Consider the following 22,514-nt stretch of genomic DNA (forward strand, 5'->3'; position numbering starts at 1 on the left):
TTGAGAAATACTGGTCACCTTTTTAGGAGATGGGAAGGACAAGAAAATGCAGAAAGTTACAGATTTCAGCTTTAGTCACAGTCAAAGGTGTCATCATGGAAAGCAGTGTCACAGAAACATTATTATATGTGTGTACCCAGAGAACACCATGATCCTTCATTTGTCTAATTTGGGAAAAAAAAATCTTAACAGCAGGAGGAATCTCATGTGGAGTATGTGTCTTCAGCCTGAGCTGCAGTGAGAAAGCCAACATAGTTGCATGTTGTGTATATGTCTCACTTAGATTTCACAAAAATCAGCAACAGTCCAGCAGAGACTGCGTTTAAGGAACAAACAAGCTGTAGTTTCCCCCTCACTTTGCTTTGAAAAACCCACATTTCCAAGCATGAGGAAACGCTGGCTATCAAATGTCAACATCTGTCTCCTCATACCCAGAAACCCCTGTGTTTTGAGGTTGTTCCTTGTAGTTGATTTGAGGTATATAGTCAACCCTAATGAACAACATCATAGTTCATTTGCAAAAGGCCTGAGATCCTGACTCACCAGGCATTCTGCCGTGTGAAAGAGTGTAAATGGAAATGTTGTCTCTTGGCCAAAAAGACATCGAACAACACGTCTAGATTTATGGCTCCAGTTTATAAACAACCTACTTCTCACTAGTTTAATAGTGGTGTTTTCCACAGTCTGCTGCTGCTATGCACTCTCCTCTCCACACATGTGGCTGTGGCGGTGCATGAAACACAACGCAGATGTCACACTTAAAGCTCGCGTACAAACCACATAGTTGCATGCAGTGTGAGAGCACAGAAGGAAAGAGACATGACAGAAACGGGAGGCCCACAAAACATCTGGAGTCAAGATATTACTGATCTCTCTCTCTCTCTCTCTCTCTCTCTCTCTCTCACACACACACACACACACACACACACATCTCAGTAGAGCCATGACTCATTAACTGACATTGTGTCTGAGCCTCTGCTGTACAATTACTCCATAAACCGTGGCTCATAATTTACAATACCATGTGTGCATGTGTGTGTGTGTGCTGTCATCTTAGATTTGTTCTGTATTTGTATATGCAGATGCTTGTATACCTGTGTGTAGCAGTCTGGTGATGTGGATAGCAAACCTTGGGATGTTGTTGTCGTGGTTGGATTTAACTTCTCTGCCTGATGCACTCCAGCAGCTCCTGTTAAAATGTAAATGGAAGTGATTCTGTGCGGGCAGTGGGACAAACATTTGACCTTATAATTGCCCACAATGCCACTGAGGCCCGAGGGCTCACTGCGGTCACACAGAAGGCCTTTCCCAGACCCATGCCCACACTCCCACATGAACAAAAATCTGCTCATGCTCCGACATACTCATACATTTAAAGTTTGACAGCGGAGATTCTTGGAGATAAATAACCAACTCTAAAAATGTTTCCTGCTCTTCCTGCCATAAGATCAATAAACCAAATAATAAATGCAATTTTATTGGCATACCATAACAGCAAATCATCTTTTTTGGAAGTAAAAAGCTGAATCACTTAAGGCTTAAAATAGCTGCAGATCTTCCTGTGTTGTAACTGTTTTAGAGCCAAGGCTTTGGATGGCTTATATAAGAGCTTTCTCACTAGCTGGCTGTACTAAAGATGCATGCAATCATGGTACAGAGAGGGATGCAAAATCCATGAAATGTTGTGATCCGTCCACCAATGTGGGCTTTTAATAGCAGGTGTTTTGTGTCCGTTTTGTGTGCAGTATAAGCATTCAGCAATTCCAAAAAGACTGTATACATACCACAGTGAAAAAGCTTTAGAAGCTGCATTGAGACTTTCACAGGACACTTAAATTCTTCACCGAAACCCAGACTAATGAGATTCTTTTAGCTGAGCTAGCAGCTCCTAAGAGCTGGGTGAGGTGGGTTTATTACAGGTTTTACAAGCTGACAAAACATGACCTATTCAGTAAAATCACACCCTCAGCAGTACATCCCAAAACTCATTTAGTGGTCTTAATAATGTGCCGCTGTCTGTGTGTTTATCGATATGTTATCAGAGGATAATCGTTAGTAGTTCTGAGTGAAATCAGTATCTCCTGAACACGCTGCCATCTGAAGAATGTCATCAGAGAGTAAAACTGTTGAGGAAGTGTCACAAAGCGAGGCACTCCAGCCCGGCGTCTCTCGCACAGCCGACAGCCAAAGAAAGACTCTGATTGCACACCTCCTGCCACAAACTGCCCCTGCACTCTGACGTTTCACAATAAAAGAGTTCTCTGTGGTCTGGATGGATGCAGCCTCCAGACTGGCAGCAACTCATTCACTGCAGTGAGCCATTTTATTGATTATTATCAAGACTTTCTCATTTAATTGGTTAGTAAGAGTTGCAGATGATTCATCATCATTGTCAACACAGCTAAAGTTGTGGTGCGCTGTAACTATGGTGACAGGCAGCAGCATCTACATTTATTGACTCAACTAACTGGACCAACGGTAGGCCGGACAGTTTATCGCGGAGTGTTTGTTTAGCAAAAGAGCGGAAGTTAAGCCGACTGTTTCATATTAACTCTCCCACTAGAGGTTTGATGACTTTGGTTGATTGTTACATGGTAAGAGCAGCAAAAGTTCACAGTATTTCCCCGTAATTAGGAAGAGCGGTACATTAATGTTAGAATTTGGCTGTGATGGATATTACTGTGATGGATATTACTGTCACATACAGTGTCTGCATATAGCTTCTCTCATGTTTTCACATTGATGAATCAGCATGAAATTGTAGGCAGCGAAGGAGACTACTTTTATTCACTAGTACATTTTCTCCACAAACACAGACTTCTTTACAGAAATCTGCCACGTGTAGATTCAGGAAGAAAAGATATGTATACGGCATATTCAGTATGACTCACATTACAAACAGACAGCTGACAAACATCCAAAAATATGCAAATCTTTATTTGAAATGCAACTATCTTAATTTGAAATGTGTCTTGTTGCAATGAGAATGAGATTGGGTCAGAGGTCATGGGCTCCTGAAAAGCCCTTTCACTAGAACCAGGAAGTAGGTGAAAGGTGGAGGGGAGGGATATCAACAATGATTGACAGATCTTCCGATAGACATCCAACTGGGGCTTTGAACTCACATGGAGACCAGTATACCAGCCATACATGCACTGCACACCTGTGTTTTTACATAAAGAACAACTGACAGTCTCTCTCTCTCACACACACACACACACACACACACACACACACACACACACACACACACACACACAGCCTGTGTAAACAGGTCATTCTGTTATCTGTGTTTTTGCTGATGATGTCTGGATGAGTTTCCTGCCGTTTGTGTTTCTGCTATTTAACGTCCCCGCTTCTTGCAGCCACTGTTGCTCTCGTTGAGGATACCTCACAAATATATAAGCTCTCTAACGGCTCCCTTCGTGGCTCTGGCTGAGTGTATAAAATGTTCGGGCCTCTTGTATCCCTATAAAATTCACAGAGTAGGTGATTCCAAGTGCCAGCTGTGATCATTTACTGTGAGTTAATGTGAAAGCAGATGGAGATGAAGTACTTCAGAGGCAGTTTTCAATTTTCATTCCACCGTTGCTCTTATTCACAGTGACTCACAGCGTATTCACAGCGCTTTCATTAATACTGTAACAGTAAGTTATAATTCCTGCATCAGTAGCATTACCAGCAAGGGCCTTAACATTAAAATTAAGCTGAGAAATGGATTGTGCAAATGGGAGTGCAAATAATTATCAAGATATACTTCATAATTATTATGATTGCCATAAAGTTGATTGATTTCTGCTGTTACACAGATGTATTAAATATTACATAAGAAGAGAGCAAAAGGGTTATACAAACACGCAAAGAACAAGATGTGCAGATGAAGAATCCCAGTAGTAACAAGAAGTGAAAAATATCAGCAGTGGTATCAGAGGTAGTATTTATTTTTTTATTTTTTAATAAGGCAGTGTTAGTGCATAATGAAAAAGGTTCAATATGTTCAGAAGACAAGTCAGCTGAGAAAAAAAGGGTATTTTTCATCTTCTCTATCTGCATGCAAATAGTTTGGGTGTAATGTGTTTGTCTATCCACAGAAGAAAGTGTGCATTGTGCTTGTGACGACATGTAAATTGAAGTAACAGGGTTCCTGTTGAGCTTTTATGTCATTTTTTTGCATTGCATTGCACCACAAATGAAATACCCTTGAGCTCCTCTGTATTGAGATCTGCGCTCTGCAAAGAAGAAAGGTGAACTGATAGAATGTTTTTGAAGCCTTTGGCTGTGCAGTGAAATATTTTCAACATAGCGCGTCTCTTTGGTCTACCTTTTCATGTCTACTGGTGTAAACCTTCCTGCTGTGGCTGCCTGCTGACTGCCTGCCGCCATTTCTCTCCATCACACAGCAATTTCCTGTCTCTCCCTTCTGTTTTTTTCCCTGCGCAGCACACACTCACACACTTTCTATTACTTGCTTTCTTTTCCATTCCTCTATGTCACACTTCATTCCTCTCAGACTCCTTCTCATTTTCCACCTGTCACATTGTTATTCTCTGTCATATCCATTTTGTTTTGCTCCAAGTGCATCAAACCTCACTGTCACATGGGAATCAACAGGTTCTTACTGAGTCTGACAGGGTCTTAAACAGTATTGAAGCATCTTGAATTGAGCAGAATACAGTTACCATGAAACTTCTACTCACAGGCCTGCTAGGTGAACTACTGTGACTGATGAGATAAGCATGATCCAGCTGGGACATGCTAGTGTGCTAGTTCTTGTGTCAGTCACAAAAGCTCTCTATACTGTCCTGACATTTAGGTTTCGGGATTGTACGTCACTCCATTCAAAAGAGATTTACTGAGGAGGGAATATTAAGCTTGTTGGCTCGGCTGTGACAGGACAATAAGTTTGCACAGTTTATTCAAAATACATATTTTTATCATAGACTCCTGTCAACAGTGTGAATTCCTTAATGTGAGAAATTTGTGCAGATTTGTTTTGCCCATGTGAGTGAATACGCTTGTGACAACTCCATTGGAATAAATTGATTTGATTTTTAATGCTGGATAGATCTGGCCTACAATTAAATATAATTAGTTCCAAGTACAGTCGCTCATGTCATTTTGCAGTCTGGTCATGCTGTTTGTTTTATTTTTAGAGTTTTAAAAGTTTCCAAATTTGGGTTTTCAATATCTACTGGTGTCCTGTTTCCTGTCCTCTCGTTCTTTGGCTCTCTCTTCTTTCTCTTTTCCTAATCTTTGCCTCTGTATGTCTATACCGAATACCCGCCCCTATAACTGTACATTCACTGAGTCTGCACTTAACAGCACTGATGTGGTAACCCAACCACATACATGTCCACACATACACACACACACACAAACTGTACATCACATCCTTTGGGCAGCTCTTCAAAGAAAGCTCAGCAATTTGTGGTTCTTTTTCCTACACACACACACACATTGTGATACACACAGGATTAGAGTAAAGACACACACACACACACACACCATTAAGTCTAAGTCCATTAATCAGATTAGCATGCCAGTGTTCGGTCGTTCTGTCTCGTCCTCTGGCTCCTGTCCAGTCTGGACACATGGACACTAAACTCTCCAGTGTTCATTTAACACAGCAGTGTGTTTATATAAAGCCACATCAGCAAAAGCTAATTAAACACATTCACATGGTGTTGAACAGTCGCCCCAGACAATGTCACAATCAACATTTTTAAATGTCAAATAAAATGTGCTAATGTGACACTAGGATAGTGTTTATGTATATCTGCTCTACATCATTTGCAAATGTGTGTTTTAAGTTATTCTGCCTGATTAAAAACGGGAGGGTCAGAGCGGTGTAAGCCTTTTTCACAGCAGACATTTTGACATGGCATAATAGAAAAATGGATAGCTCCATTACATTCAAGTAAGCCAGGATATTGTGACAGTGAGCCAGCATGCGCCATACCAGGACCTTGACACTGAAGCATCTAAATGGAATTCAGCCATCATTAATTTTACTATTTACACCTGGGCTCTTTCTGCCTCTCAGTCCTGATGCTGCGCCTCATGCAGACTTGTAATGACAAATCATGATGCAGATTGCCTTGTGCCTTTGCTTGCGGAGGCATTGTAGCTCTGTCAGAGGTACCACCAGAGCGTTCTCAAAAATGTACATCTTTCAGATGCTAATATAGATTTTTGATAGTTAAGATGACATAAAGCAAAACAAAGGAAGTGAATTAAAGAATGTAAGCACAATAACATCAGGCATTATGATTGCATGGCTCAGTCAATGTCTCCTTTTTGGTGGCTAGCCTAGCCTAGACAAATGTGTATGCTAGCAGAGACGTTTCCAGTGAGTATACTCACTAAATGAACAGTTATCTAATGTTAAATTGGAGTGTACTCAGCTACACTATAGGAGAGAATTAGACATACTTTCCCACTATTTAGTTTCCATATTATACTTCTGTTAAATTGTTATACTCCTCTCCATTGGTTGCTTGTCATTCTGGTGATTAAAGACAGGACAATTAGTAGCTCCCTTGCAGGAATATAGCAGCTTTACACCTTTATTGCTCTGGATGATGGTTGGGTGATTTCCAAGCAGTGAGTGCAACTGTGGTCAAAACCAGATTGGGTTTTTTTGTGAAAACAAATTAACAAGCAATGTGGGAACAACATTTTTAGATATTTGAGATATGTGGATTAAGTTATGCAAAATAATCCTAGAATTTCATAAAAGCGCCATAATAGGAATCCTGTAAGGATTTTGTCGTTCCTCCTTGTAAGTGTGAGCATCAGCCGCACGCCTAAGATTTTAGTTTGTCTTGTAAAATTCACATTTTAAGGGGCAGAATGAGGCATTTGGCACATTTGGAAGGTTTTCGAGTTCCTGTATAATCTTGGAGTAGCCAGTCAGCATTGCATTAAGGGGATTAGGGTCTTGGCTTTGTTTCGGGTCTGTGGTTGTTAAGAGTAGCTCTGAGTAGAGCCAGAGGGAGGACAAAACTCTCCCTCGCTCTCTCCGAGTGTTTTAATAAGGCTGGTTATCAGCCATGTTGTTCCAGCAACTGAAACGGTGTGGGAGACAAAGGGGTCTCCAGTTCCCATGAGAGATGAGAGAGACAGACAGAGAGAGGATGAAGAGAGATAATGAGGAAGAGAGATGAAAAGCCTCTCTTCTTGTTACTGGAATATTCAAGTATTTCTGCTGCACACAAAGTAATCTGTACATCTCTGACCAGAATCATGCGTGATGATGAGTGATGATGCACAGTTAGCCTTTGGAGGGATGAACAACACCACTTAATGTGTAGCTGCTCCCACCTTCAAGGCAAAATACATTCTGAACATTATTGTTTCAGCTGAATACATCTATTGCTGAAACTACTTAGTTAACAGAAAATAAATCAACCTATTTTAATAACTGATCCATTGTGAAGTCATTTATTTTTATGTTTGGGTTTTGGACTGTTGGTCACACAGAACAAGCAATTTCATCGCCTTTTTTTTGCCATTTTTTATGAACTATTCATCTATAAACTAACTACTATACTACTTTGCCTTCAAATGGAAGTTAACATCAGCCTCACTTTACCAAGTGCCAAGTGCTTTACCAAGTTCACAAACATCCTAAGCCTAGAAGTAGCTCCTAACTGGTTGAGTTAAGGGTTAGGGTTACTTAACTTTTAAACTTTTAAAAAATAAGGTCAGTCCTACAGTAACTTAGACTTAAAGTAAAAATAAAACAATAATAATAAAACTTAAAGCATATTTTGTAGGCATGAGTTAATAGGAATCAAATCAGATCACCAGCAAATTGAAACAATCCAATAACACGGGAGAAAAATGAAGTTGGCAGTGCTGATGAACTTGAAATATCTCAGCTGTTTGTGAGAATTATTCCTCAAACCAATATAAACTTTGTTTCATAAATGAAATTTCTGACACAATTTATTATATATATATTTGTATATAACATTTGTTAATGCGAATCTATTTCAATTTGATTTAATTTAATGTCTTATTATTTTTTAATTGAATTCAAAAGAAATTGTTATATCATTTAATTTAATCTGATTTCATTTAGTTTTAAATGTATTTTGGTTTAGGAGTTCTGTCAGTGAAAGATGCTCTCAAGAAGAAACTCTTTGCCTGGAACCTTAAGTGGAGGACTCCTCGTGGTAGAATAAGACACTTTGTGAATACAGCCCCAGATCTTAAAAGCCTTAAAAGATTTTAGGGGGCTTTCACATCAGGGACCCGGATCAGAGTATACTTGACCCCAAAGTCCTGCTCGTTTGAGTAGTGTGAACACTGTCTACCGTACCCGGGCATGAATCAGCGAAGCGGTCCACTTGAGAAGGTGGTCTCAAGTACGGTTCATGAGTACTCGGGTACAGTTGGCGTCAGGTGTGAAAACTACTGTACCAAGACTGATATTGTGACGCCATAATGATTCGACTGTACAGTTTGGGTTGCGCCGATCTCACCCTCTGAACTGCATGGCCGTGGCTGATAAAGTAGGAAGGAGGCAAGCGGGTCGTTCTTGACATGGTCTCCACAATCGCAATAATAGTAGGCATAGTGCTCATAGTACTCTTTTCTACAACATAAACAAATGTGCGTAGTTGATGACGCAAGTGTACTCTTCTTCTTCTTGATGTGTTATGGTGGTCGCAAACAACATTATGGCGCATTATGATGTGACACCAACTGCTACGGAGTGTGGATCAAGTGTACTCTGGTGCGGAACAATGTGACAGCTGACCGGTACGAATCAATCGTACATTATGTGAAAACGCCCTCAGTCTATCCTCTAAGAATCAACTGAGTCCGGCAGCTAGAAGCCAGACCAATCAGGAGAGTGGTGTAGATGATGATGTCACTCACAACCCCTTCTGAAAGTACTGTAGGTGTTCAAAATACAAAATAAAGCAGCAGTGTGGACTACTTTTATCCTGTAATATACCCAGAACCAAATGTTGGTGGAACATTTGAAAAACATTTGACATTTTCAAAGCGTCCATGTTTTAATAAGTCTTTCGACGGGGCTGTCATTGAGCTTTTCTGACCTAAAGACTTACGAGAGCCCAGGGTGTAGAGCTGTCCACCCGGGGGTGGGAATGGTTCAGGTTGATGTCTGAGTAAAGTAGAAAAATGGCACACCCTCAGTAACACTTGTTCCAAGCAAATGGCTCTTGAGCCTCAGCAGACCACTTTTAGCAGTGGAAATGTGGGCTGGCTTTGCACGGCCACTTGTCACTTGTCTGCGGATGCCTGTGGCTGAATGAATGCATACATCTGTTAAGGTTCAGTTTCTGGGTAATTAAATCCTTCAAACTTAAAAAAAAAATGCAGACTTTATATCTCCTACTGTTAGCTGTCACCAGACGTATTGCCTTTATTTGATTTATTTTTTATTTCCTCTTTCTGGCAACTCAGACGTGCGTAAAACTGAAATTGACAAGAGGAAGCAAAGGTGCAGAATGATGGATGGAGAGAATCTTAGAGAAAGAAAGACAAGACAGCAAATTACAAATGTCACATCACAACTCTGGGTTTCGGTGTGTTGTTCACTGTACACTCGTCTTCACAATGAACCCAGATTAGCCCCATTAATTCTCGGCATGTGTGTTACAGAACATTGTGCCTATACAAAGGCAGTCATTCACACACACATGCATGTATACACACACTCGTTCTGAGCCAACAAGTGCAGAGGAAGTCTTAGCCTGAGGCGCTAGCTTTCTAAAAGGAGGGAAAGAGCAGCGATTTGCTCATGGAGCCTGATGAACAGCTCCTCTTTTTCTACTCTTTCATACCCAGCCTCACTCTCTCACCCACTTTCTCCCTGTTTCACTCCATTCCCTTTTCCTCTGTCGCTGAATACATTTGGGCTAATTGTCTGCCGCCGCTGCTGCTGATTGAAGCTCTCACAGGCTTCTCAGCATTGCTGCGGCTTAGAGGACGAACACTGGAGCGTTTCACTGCTGCTCCGCTGCTTAATATGCACCGACAGAAGAAGTAAAACCTTAAAGAACCTTGTCTTAAAGTCGATGCGTTAGTTAGCAAAAGGTATCTCTTTCTGCGCAAACATGAAGTTACACCGACATTTTGAAGAATATACTTTACGGGACACCTTCATAACCTCTCTTCTCTCTGTCATCGTCCCTCTACCCTGACTGTAGTGGATTTAATAGGTGAAATTAACAAGGGACTATCCTGTTGCATAATGACAAAAGTTTGTGAAAAGAGCATGTTTTTAACACTCACTGTTGGTTTTAGTCTTGAGGCATGTTTGATAAATCACTAATTGCATAGTGTGTAATGAGACGGTTGAGGTACCTCAAAGTAAAAGTACACAAAGATCTAATTGTCCAACTTGCGAGCTGCTAGGGCTGCCATGACAACACAGGGATGTCATGATTAATTGAAAATGTAATGAAAACATCACAAATAGTCATGTAACCATATCTTATATTGACTGACCTGCAATGGACACGATATTTAACTTTCAAAATATGATGTGATGTTAAATCTGCTGTAGCTGCCGCTTGAGGGCAGTGGAAACAGGTTGTGACCTCAACACTGACGTATCATCACCTTTTAAGCTGATGTGACAAACCTGTTAGCAAATAATTGCTTATTTACACATCTAGCAATTACAGAGTAACATTGTCATTCATGTGGAGTCGTGTTTCTTTCCAACTGGCGAATATAAGTTCAATATTCACTCACTGTTAGCTCTGTTTTTGGTCTCTACTTTGGTCTACTACTCCTGAGGGAAATATCTGGCTTTTTAGCAGCTAAATGCTCCACTATGTTCACCAGCTAGTTGTTAACTTTGTGGACAGTACGTTTTTAGAGCTTTTACATTGAAAACAGCTGCCTGCTGAGGCTGAAAACAACGCTATGATAGCAGTGAACCAGTAAAGTCACTGGTCGGACAATGAGCTGAAACTCACTGTGACTCTCAGTAAAGGGGCAAGAGGGCAGCTGCAGATTCGGGTGGTAATTCTCTGTAGTTTCATCACTACAAACAACCCCTTTCACTTTGTCATATAGTTCTCACTTTGTCATTTGATACATTTTATTATTTATTACTAAAAGAAATACCGATAGCCACTTTAATTTTCCACGTCTTTTTCACAATACTGCATAAAATCCTCAGAAAACTCTTTGAAAGCCAGCTTTGCTTCGCTCTGACACAAGTTTGCCTCAGAGGAGATCGTACAGTGGCTGTTAATTGAAACATCTGCCAACATCTGCAAAATACAAACAGGTATGTCTCCATGAGCAAGGCTGGCACAAGCAAAAATTGGTTGATTAGTATATAAGAGTAAAATTTCTATGTCAACAAAATGTTTCTGCCTCAAACCAACTTCAGAATTTTTGAAGTCCTTGCAGCCTTATTGAGTGAATACATCATAAATCACTTTTTAAAAAAGCACTTGAATGGAAACTGAGGCACTGAACGTGTGTCTCTAAAGAAATATTTGAACACATTCTCCATTACTGTCAGAAACCAAACCATAGTTTTAGGTCAGCAACACGACTGTTCCATCACAAGCGAGCAGGAATGTCAAAGCTGCTTTCTGTGTTTTAATGGGTCACATCGTGTTTTACTGGAATCCCTCAGTGTCTGTTTTGAGTCGGGCAGGCAGGGATGTGTTGAGGCAGTTAGACGGACAGATGGATGATAGCTGCTATCTCTGAAAACATTCTCATCTTTTTTTTTTTGTCATCCTGCCCCTTAATCTGTCGCTCACACACGCATTTTTCAGATCATGATTGCATCAGACTGTCAGACTGTTTTTTCCTTCCTCGTACATTTCTGCTTTAAGCTCGTCTCCACCCCATCAGTTCCTCCATCTCACAGCCCTCCTCCCCTTCGAATCTCTCTCAATAAAGTTCTGTACTGAGGGAGAGAAATCTCCGAGACTTACCTCAACCGGAACAGTTTGATAAATCAAGGACGGATGAAAAATGCAAACATTTGCTGTTTGTTTGACTCTGTGTGTGAGAGATAAAAAATAAATTTGTGAACACTTCAATGAACTTTTTCCTGTCCTCCTCTCAGGGCTCTGGTGTTTATCGCCCACGGGGCCGGGGAGCATTGTGGGCCGTACGATGAGGTTGCACAGAGACTGAAGGAACTGTCCCTGCTGGTATTTGCACACGACCACGGTGAGTCACAGACACGCACATTAAATTACCTTAATGCATGCATACGATTATACCTACACTCATGGTTGATCAGTAGTTCTAACACAGAATAGCTTGTGCATAGCTTCAAAGAAAACCCACCCTCCCCCTCTCTGTCTGATAACAGCCCATGTTAATTGTTGAGTGAACAAGGCCTGTTAATTAGGCTCAGTGGTACATTGCTCTGTTGTCACAGTGCATGTGTGTGTGTGTAAGTGTGTAGGTGGCGTTCTTTTAATGCACTGCAAGGACAAAGAGTGTTGGTTTGTGAATGAAACGTCCGGCTCTGTTCAGGTTTCAGTGAAACTCGGTTGTGCTGGTTTCTCAGCACTGCTCGAACCAGACAGACCAGTCACAGTTAACTGTGGTTGGGGATGTTAGCTGATTCTCTTTGCCAGAGTGAATGACCATGAGCAGGTAAAGGTTTAGCATCTTATTCAAGGTCACATCAAGTCGAGTTTATTTGTAAGCTGCAGTATCATACAGTGTGTCAATGGGCTCTGAAGGCTCAGCCCAAGATCTCTTAAGACAAGGAGAAACACCCCTTAAGTCCTTAATGCATCAAGAAAAAACTGGATAAAAGCTTACGAGGCAGAAAGTTACTAAACAGTTAGTTTAAATACCAAACACAACAAAGGGATTATAATCAGATATCAACACTCGTTGTTTTGCAGCTGTTGATGGGCAGCTTGGTAGTTAATGTTAATCATACACTTTACACTACTGTTCTTCATTTCTACCGTATGTGCATCCACTGATTGCAGTACAGTTTTATATGCAAATGATTACAACGAAGGTAAATCCCCTTTATTTTCTTTTACGCATGTCGCTCCGTGGTATCGTTCTGTGGTAATGCAGTTGCAGGCAGGGACTGTTAAGAACACTGTTCTTAGTGGTGCATTAAAGGACACGCCATCACTGTTATTTATATATTTATTACCTGTACAAAAAGGTTTCAGCCACACTAGCAGCATTGCTCTATGGAGGTCGGTTGGTCAGTCTACCACTTTGGTATATGACCAAAAACCTGCAAAACGAATGACCTTCCCATCGGCCTCAGCTGTACTCTGTGTTTAGTGCTAATTAGCACATGTTGACATGCTAACATGTTAACCTAAGATGGTAAACATTGAAGCCCACCTGCTAAGCATCAGCATGTTAATTTGGTCATTGTCAGCAAGTTAGCAAGTTAGCATGTTGGCATTTAATGTGATATTATCATTTAGCTCAAAGCATTTCTTTGCCTCACAGAGCCGCTAGCATGGCTGTAGACCCTTAGTCACAATTTTTTATGTGAAGAAAGTTACTTTTTCAGTTTGTCAGGTTGCACAAGGAATGTTTTTCAAATAATATAATTAAAAAATCTGGCTCATGTTTCACCATTTGCAACATCAAGCTCAAATATGAGGATTAGATAGTGTGTTAGCTTGATAATAAATAGTAGTTAGGTAATGTTTGTCTCATTTCTGCACCGAAGTGCTCTTGGGCAAGGCAGTTTTCTCCCCAGCTCAGCTCAGGGGCTGTACTGTGTGGTTGTACTGGGCAGGTCTTAGATACAGCAGGAATGTGTGAACTCGTGACTGTGCAGCCTCGCCCTCGCTGTAAATGAGCAGCATGTGTGTTCAGTAAACTCTTCTACAGACAAACAAGGAGGTAGAAACAGAGGATGAGAAGACATAAAAATAAACTCTCAGCTGTAGTGTGGAAATATTTACAGAGGTAGAGATCTCAATAAAGAGCTGGCAGAGATAATAAAACAAGAGAGTGAATGATGAGGATGACTGAGGCGGCTCACACAGCAGCAGTTTGCTCAGTGACTCGCTGTAAAATGTCACACTGAACTGGAACAAGTCCCTGTGGACGGTGGTTTTCATCTCTCATCACACACACACACACACACACACACACACACACACACACACAAGCACAACCGCCTTGCAGCTCCTGATAGAGTTCAGCAGTTGAGATCGTTCACTTATTCTTCCTGTCACACTTTCTTCTGTCTCCCATGAATCTCTTTCTAATTATATCACTTTTAGGTCTTTTTCATTCACAGTGCCGGCACAGACCGGAGGTTTCTTCCGTCTGGCACACACTGCACTTATTTACCAGAGAACAACCTCCAAATTTGGCACAGTGGCTGGTTAACAGCATAAATACAAAACTTACAGCTGACACGCATAAATCATTTTGCCTTTTGGATACAGAAATGTACGCATATCGCTCAACGTGTGCACCAGCGCTGACATTTTATTATCAGGCAGTGGTGAAATATTCATGATGGATTGTTTGTGGGAAGCACAGATAACAGAGCAGCAGGCAGGAGCAGCCTAATGTGGTTTGGTGATGCTCAAATCATGTTTGTCTTCCCATTACATTATAGGAAAATAATGACTGGAGTAGCCTCCCCAAGAGCTCATGATCCGGAAAAATATTTATTTGGGTTTATTTTCATAATAAACACTAAAAAAAGAGATAACATTGCACACACCATGAAATAGCAATCATCTGTACCACTATATACACCAAGTACATAACACATCATGGAACACACGTCCTATATAAACAGGTCTCACACTCCTTTACACACAATCTTATGGCCGCCACAACTCAGAAGTGTATCTATGTAAGATTATGTTTAGTGCAGAAACAATTAGTCGATTAATCAGTTAGTAAATCTACATTAAATGAATCAACAATTTTATAATCGATTTAAGTAATTTATCAGGCAAAGATGCCAAACATTCGGTGGTTTCGGCTGCTCCAATGCGAGGATTAGCTGCTTATTTCACTAACACTTTGACTCCCACTATTTAGCATTCATATGCAGTTTTTCAAAATGACAACATTGACTGGTCTTCTTTTTTTTTGTCACATTAACAGCTGGCGCTTTATATTACAGTCAACTCTGAAATGCAATTAACTCCAGTACCAAGACAATCTGAAAAAGCTCTTCCAGTCGTACAGCAGTGGATCTGTGGTCTGCAGTGTTTATAGGCCTTTGTGTGTCAGTTGTCTGAATGGCTGAGTGTGCTCGTGTGTGAATATCTGACTGTGTGCGTGCGTGTGTGTGCGTGGTCGAGTGTAATAACAAAAGCTGTGGATTTTGTGTGGTCATTGATCTGACGTGGGAGGGGACATAGTGTGCATTGATCTGAAGTTTGCAGCGCTCCATCGCTCACTGCCGGCGTTATTGGACATTGATTTCCACGCTGTGATGATCGCTTCAGTATTGACGAGGAGAACAACATATAGCGTGAAGACATCCTCATATACACAGTGCAAAAACACACACACACACACACACAGTATTTATAAATACGCACATCTTCAGATAACAGAGCGAGAGATGGTGTGAGCTGCACATGTTGCGAATGTTTAGGAGCTCGGTGGTGTTATTGGTTCAATGGTTACCATGGCAACCCGCCTCACCTCTCAGCCACTGCTGCAGAAAGCTTGAGGAGAACACACACACACACACACACACACAATATATGAATGCACACACTCATACATATTCATATATTTTTCCTACTCTCCATCTGTCAGTCACATTTTTGTCTCCTCTGTCTTCTTCTTGTCTTTCTCTCATCCTCTCCCTCCCTTGATTGTTCCTCACTCTTTGATCCTTACTTGACCCTGAAATCGTTCTAGTCTGCCATCATGAAGGCTGTTCTGAGGAGTGAGGAGGGAGGAGACATTAGTGAGGAGACATGAATCTTTTCAGAGGTCATTTACTGGACCAACACACCCCTTTATTGGATCGAACGCTGCAGATGATTGGACAGATCTGATACTGCATCACAACATCACTACAGTTTTATACTAAAGTGGACAGACAGATGAACAGAATGAACTCAAGAACTCATGGTCCAGACTCCCAAGTTTTAGATTTTATTCATGTATTTGCAGATTTTGTTAACAATAGTGGATCTGTAGGTCTCATAGATAAATCGAACCGTTGTTTGTTAAAGAGAGATTTTTCTCTTTATGATCCGTTATTTCCCCTTTTAATCTGCATCATGTCTTTCAGCAATAAACAGTTTATCGTCCTTTTCATTCAGTCATATTTTTGCGTGTGTTATCTTTCCTTTGAAGGTATTAAAAATGTCTTTAAAATCATACAGTTACAAATGATGCAAATATCTTGTATCAGTGCCAGTTTCCTCACACCGGTCTTTTCTTCCCCACTCTTTCCCTCCACAGTTGGCCATGGTCAGAGTGAAGGAGACAGGATGAACATCAAAGACTTCCAGGTTTACATCAGAGACTCCCTGCAGCACATAGACCTGATGAAGTCCCGCCACCCCGACTTGCCTGTCTTCATCGTGGGTCACTCCATGGTAGGACACCCTGTATTTTGCAGTTAATTGCTAATTAAACTGGGATTTTTGGGTCAGTCTTTGGGTTTTGTTTGATAGACGAGGGTTGTTTGCCTGTCTTACTATTATTACTACTATTATTTCATAGCTCCTGGTACAGTGTGCTTGACACAGAGAGAGAGAGACAGCCGCATGAAATGGAAGGGCAAGCCCTGTTCAAGCACAGGAATGAAAAATACCACGCTCAGTGTTGAGAGGTTTTCTGCGATACTGTGACATTCAAATGAAAGAATGGAACACGCTCTTCTTTCAGTACAAAGTGGTTTTATGTCCCAAAATATTCAGCCATGAAAAACCAGAGTGCATGGTGTTCTGCTCAGAGCTGAATGAAATCTGGATTAAATAGCAATAATAACAAGAATAACAATAGAGTCAGGGCGTTTTGATATTACAGGCACTTTCAAAAGGAACTGTATAATGCGGTAAAATACTGCCCTGCTTTTCATGACATTTTATTTGGTTTGTCTTGGTCCTAGCACCAGATACGTTATTCCACCTCTCAGTTCAGGAAAGGTTAGCTAAGTTGTCTCCTGCTTACCTTTCACACAGTGACATATTGTGCCTGCAGCTGCTGGTTGCTGAAAACCTCCAACAGAGCAGTTATAGGTTCAGTGACCTGCTCGAGGTCCATGTTGCTGTATTTGTGTTACTTTCCCCAGCCAGTCCAGGAATCTATGTAATGTGATGTTGTGCTACCCTTCTGTGGCAGTGGACTGTGTGTTATTATTCACCTTTAGCCTAAGTTTCTCTGAAAATGTAGTATGAGTATTTACGTATCAAGTATTAAATTAGCACATTCATTTGGTAAATACAGCAGTAGGTCTCCTAATGTTTTCTATGTAAAGTTTTCTTCATTTGAGCAGTTACATAAGGAGATCAATACCACTGTCATATATATATCTGTTAAATATAAAACTATGTGCTGGTTGGCAGATTTTGTTTCATTTGTACAGCACTAGGCTAGCTTTGGGCTAAGCCAAGCTAACAGGTTGCTGGTTGTAGTGGTATTTTTAATGTACGGACATGAGTGGAATCAATCTTCTCATCAAATTATCCGCTAAAAAGCAGTAGTAGTTCCCAAAACATAGAACTTTTGCTTTGAAAATGTTCCCACAGCCCAGAGTATCATCTTCAAATGATTTGTTTTGTCTGTCCAACAGTCCAAACCCCAAAGATATTCAGTTTTTGAGCTTTTATCAGCTCAGTTCATTAAAAACGTGGTCTTAAATCTAATGGATGCAGCATCAGAAAGTCTTTGAAGAGTCTTAAATGTGGCTTCATGAAATCTACAGACACACTGTCAAACCAGAATTGTCAATGAGAAAAATTACATAACGCCTGGACACAAAAAGCATCAAGGCCGGCCAGGGAACTATTTTTAACTGATCAGTTTATTCAGTTTTTCACAGAGCTGCATTCAACATCACACAGCCTCTCACTGTTGTGCTCTGTGACCCACTAACTCCAAGTACAGCTAACAGAACACAAACAGCAGTGATGAGTTATATAATAAATGATTACTGTCAGTGTTTTGTAGATCGAGTCGATGTGAACTTGTTTCTGTTGGATGAACAAGCTGCTCGGATTCTTTATTCATACAGAACAAACAAATGTTTGCATGTTTGCAGTATCTTGTGTTGTGTGAGGAAGAAGCTAACGTCACTGTCACAAAACATGAAACAAGAGGCTCTTTGAACAGAAAGCAGTCAGCACCACCTGCATCAGTCAGAAACATTTCAGGCCGAACACACCGTTTTTAGTATTTTAGTTCACAGCTGGAAGACTCCTTTCAAGCAGGGAACACAGAGGATAAATGCAAATTCATTACCGACTGCTCTGCCATGAGAAGCCTGTAGCCTTGTTATCTCGCAGCACAGCAGTGATTCAGTGGGCATGTTGGATTCAACAGAAAAAAAGGGTTTTGCAGCAGATATAACAAGCTTTGTGGGAAAATGTGCGCTTGTTAAGGAAAAGTTGGCAGCAAAAGTACTTAAGCACACTTTCGCAGACTGACTCCTTTATATGTTCGAGACACTGAGCATTTAACTCCAAGGCATCCGTTGTTAGTTAGTAACCCGGTCTGTTGAGGCACAAGTTATGCAAGCTTCATATGTTGTAACTTATGTCTTCATTAAAGTTAACAAATCATTTATTAATGCTTTATCTCAGTAATAACTGGGGGAGAAATGCCTTTTCCGGGTGTACGTACTCCCTCAGCACAACACTAGTTTTGTCTTTATAGCTTGCTTTTTTTTATTTATCAGGAAGACCCCCTCTATGGGCTGTTCCATCACTTACCTGTTTGGAAAAGAGCTTCAGAGCATCTGGAACAGGATCCATCTCTTGCCAGCTTGCACAAAGATTTAGGATATTCCTTTTTCTCAAATCCCCACAACACAGGAAGAATGTGTGCCCATTCTATCAATCTCCAAAATATTTCTACATGAAATGGCATCTTTGTCAGAAACGCTTTTACAAGCCAAGCTCAAAGAAAGGGGGGGGGGGGCTGACTCAACATTTACACCTGCAGACATGACGGTATATTGTAGTAGAACACTTAATGAATGACTTAACATCTTTAGCATTAATTGAATTAATTACTCAAGCTAACTGAACTACTAACACAGGCCCGATGGCTTATAAAGTGAGAAACCCATTAGGTTTCATCAACGACTTTGTATCTGCAGAATTGGCATCTTAGAAAGTGAGAAACCCATGGGTGCTTAATGGATTTAGCACATTGTTAAATGATTTGTTAAAAGACACTGCATATGTTTGCATATGTCAGACACTCCAAAGCTATGTTCAATATTGTGTTTTACTATCCAAATATTATTTCTGCTATGGAGCCTTTAGGCTGTGTGTTTGACATCAAACCTCCGTTCAGCTTCTTCTTGTAAACAAGGTCATATTCAACGGCATCAGTTTGGCTTTTAGATGCTTTAAACAACACTCCATTTAATTCATGAGTCTGTTTTTTCAAACCTTTTATGGCTCGCGCTTTATAAACGCAGCAGTACTGTATTTATATAAAGGCCGAGGCTGCGTTCAAAACAATCCGAGTTTGTAGGAGCACAGACGCAAATAGTTTTGTGTAAATGAAACTGTGGGATCCCAGATGGAGGATGAGCACCTGTTTAGACATTTGAGTCTGTAAATATTAAGGCAGCGCTGACCGAAGTCACAGCAGCACCTCCTTCCTTTCTTCCTTCTCCCCCCATCCTTCCCTCTTTTCTCTCTCTGTTCTTTCTGTCCATCGCTCCATCTGTGTCGTTTCATCAGATGTTCATTCTGTGCTGTAACGTAAGCCTGTCTGACCATCTTCTGCTCTCATTTCCTGGCATCTCTTTCCTCCACGTACCTGTCTGTCTTCTTCCTTTCGTTTTCTTTCTTTCTCCTCCTTTCATCCTTCCTTTTTATCTCCTTTCCTTGGAGACAAGTAAAGTTTGGGAAACCCAACCCAAATGAAATGTTGGGTCGCTGTGTTTTTACAGGCCTCATTTCCCAGCTTCCCAGTGTTGTGAGACCTCATCCTGTTTCTATTATCCTGTTCCTCTTCCTCGTTTGTGCGAATCTCTGTTTAATGGGGCCAGGATGACGCAAAAACTACAAAACAATGGAAACCACCTGTGGATTCTACAGTGTGCGTGGAGACGCTGCTCCAATGATAACATCCTGAGGAGACTGTGGAGCAGTTAGCGGAGCCCAGCCACAGAGTAGATTCAGTAAAGAAAGATGTCATTTCTTGAAGACATTCATGGATCCCAAAGGGTGCACCACATTGACTGTGATGACCTTTTGACTTTTCCTCTTGCACCATCATCATTGGTTTAATGTGTCCAATACTAACAGAATTTATGACTGAATACCTGCAAACCTACTAACATTCCCATCAGCCTCAGCTGTACTTTGCATTTAGTGCTAATAAGCAAATGCTAGCACACTAAACTAAGATGGCAAACATTGTAGCTGTGTCTGAAATCACTCACTTCTTCACTCATTCACTCCTTCCTACGTTATAGACATTCAATAGTTTAGTCTATAAATTGAGATTGCTGACACTTCTGAATTATTTCGTCATCGCTGACAGGTGTAGTGTTGCCTGACTGTCATATTATTATATATATATGTATTGTTAGCAGAAAGTAGTGTACAAGCTGGTGACACTCATTTGTTTGCTCCATTGTGGAATGTTTGAGGAAAATCAAAAACTAGCAGACAGTAAATATAGAGCATAGTATAGTTAATAGGAAGTGATCTCAGACACAGCCTGTATCTGCTAAACATCAGCATGTTAGCATACTGATGTTAGCATTTGGCTCAAAGCACCACTGTGCCTAAGTACAGCCTCACAGAGCTGCTAGCATGACTGTAAATTTTTAGTCTTGTTAAGAAAATGTCCTCTGCCATAATGTTCTACCAAACATAAGTGAATGATTACAACATATAACTTTGAAAGCACTGCAAGCTGATGTGAAGAATGTGTTTATTCATTCCCCGAAGAAGAATCACAGTTTTCCAAAACATGGACGAGGGAATAAAATGTGAACTGATCAAAACTGACAAAACAAATTAGTTACAAATGTGTAGTTTCTGTGTCACATACATAACATGTCTGCGTCTTGTTTGGTTTAGCAGTAATTCAAGAACTGGAGTTTTTTCCGGTGTTGTATTGGCTCATGGGAATGCTGACAAATGCCTTCGGCTTTGGCGCCTTCTCACTCTTCCTCATTTCTCTCCTTCTCCATCAGTATTTCTGGCTGTGGCTCATTTGTCCTACTTCTTCAGTGCCAGAGTTTTATATAATGGTTTGTCACTGTTTAGGGCCTTCGGTGTATTAGTTCAGCTTTTCAACCCTCCATCTCTCTCTCTGTATGTACTACTCATTCAGTTTCTTCTCATGCTAAACCGTATTTCCCTTTTTTGGTTGACATTTCTTTGTGTGTAACCTCTTCACTCTCCCACTTTGTCCTGTTTATCAGTATGTTAGCTCCTCAGGCAATTTATAATAGTTCATGTCCGCCAACTGTCAGCGACAGACAGCATACAATACCAGTATTCATCCTCTCAACCAAAGTTCAGAGAGAGAAAGTGTAAGGAGGCCTATAATCGACTTCTTAAAGAGCTTCTCTGTCCCGATCCTCCCTCTCTCTCTCTCTCTCTCTCTCTCCCTCTCTCTCTCTCTCTCTCTCTCTCTCTCTCTCTCTCTCTCTCTCTCTCCTCCTCTCGTATTAATTCACACTTATCTCTCTCTATCATTGGAGCCCACTAGACAAAACCTGTGTGTGTGTGTGTGTGTGTGTGTGTGTGTGTGTGTGTGTGTGTGTGTGTGTGTGTGTGGAAGGGCATGACCCAGAATGGGCCTTTTCACCAAATTACATTCTGTCATTTTGTTGCATTTAACCGGAAAGCAAATGTGTTGAACTGATCAGCCAGTTTGGGCAGCTGAAATCACCCAAGAGAAATTTCCCCATTTGATCAAGTGTGTCATGGTGTTTACACGTGGATATTTCAGTTTAAGCTTGTCTTTGAATATGTGTGTGCGTGTAAAGGAGAGACATGAAGATGAGAAGCCATGAGGCTGGCCGGCTTCCTCCTCTAACTCTGTGTGGGCATATGCATGCAGGCAACAGTGTGTGTGAGATTTTCTGATGGGAAATGTTTTGTCTTGTAGTGCCTCTTTTCTTGAAGTGAGCCTGTCATTGGCCCCAGCCTGATGAATATTCACACAAGTGACAAAGAACGCTCACATAAACAAAGTTGAAGCCAATTAGTCTCCAGAGAGAGAGAGAGAGAGAGAGAGAGAGAGAGAGGGACAGATTCACCCAAGCAGCATCACTGTGCTCGTGTGTGTGTGTGTGTGTGTGTGTGTGTGTGTGTGACAGTTGCACTTGTTGCATATAAGAGGAGAAACCACGACAAAGTGAA

At 41.0% G+C, this 22,514-nt stretch overlaps 1 protein-coding gene across 1 annotated transcript in view; it reads left to right on the forward strand.

Annotated features, from left to right (window-relative positions):
- Positions 1 to 22,514, forward strand: part of mgll (monoglyceride lipase) — a 30,617-nt gene that overhangs the window by 3,106 nt on the left and 4,997 nt on the right. Inside the window, exons 3-4 of the mRNA XM_070910780.1 lie at positions 12,080 to 12,186; positions 16,411 to 16,547. Coding sequence (XP_070766881.1) covers positions 12,080 to 12,186; positions 16,411 to 16,547 — 244 coding nt within the window. The remainder of the gene's footprint in view (positions 1 to 12,079; positions 12,187 to 16,410; positions 16,548 to 22,514) is intronic.

The sequence above is a fragment of the Enoplosus armatus genome, chromosome 8 (assembly GCF_043641665.1).
Source record: "Enoplosus armatus isolate fEnoArm2 chromosome 8, fEnoArm2.hap1, whole genome shotgun sequence".
Taxonomy (NCBI): Eukaryota; Metazoa; Chordata; class Actinopteri; order Centrarchiformes; family Enoplosidae; genus Enoplosus; species Enoplosus armatus.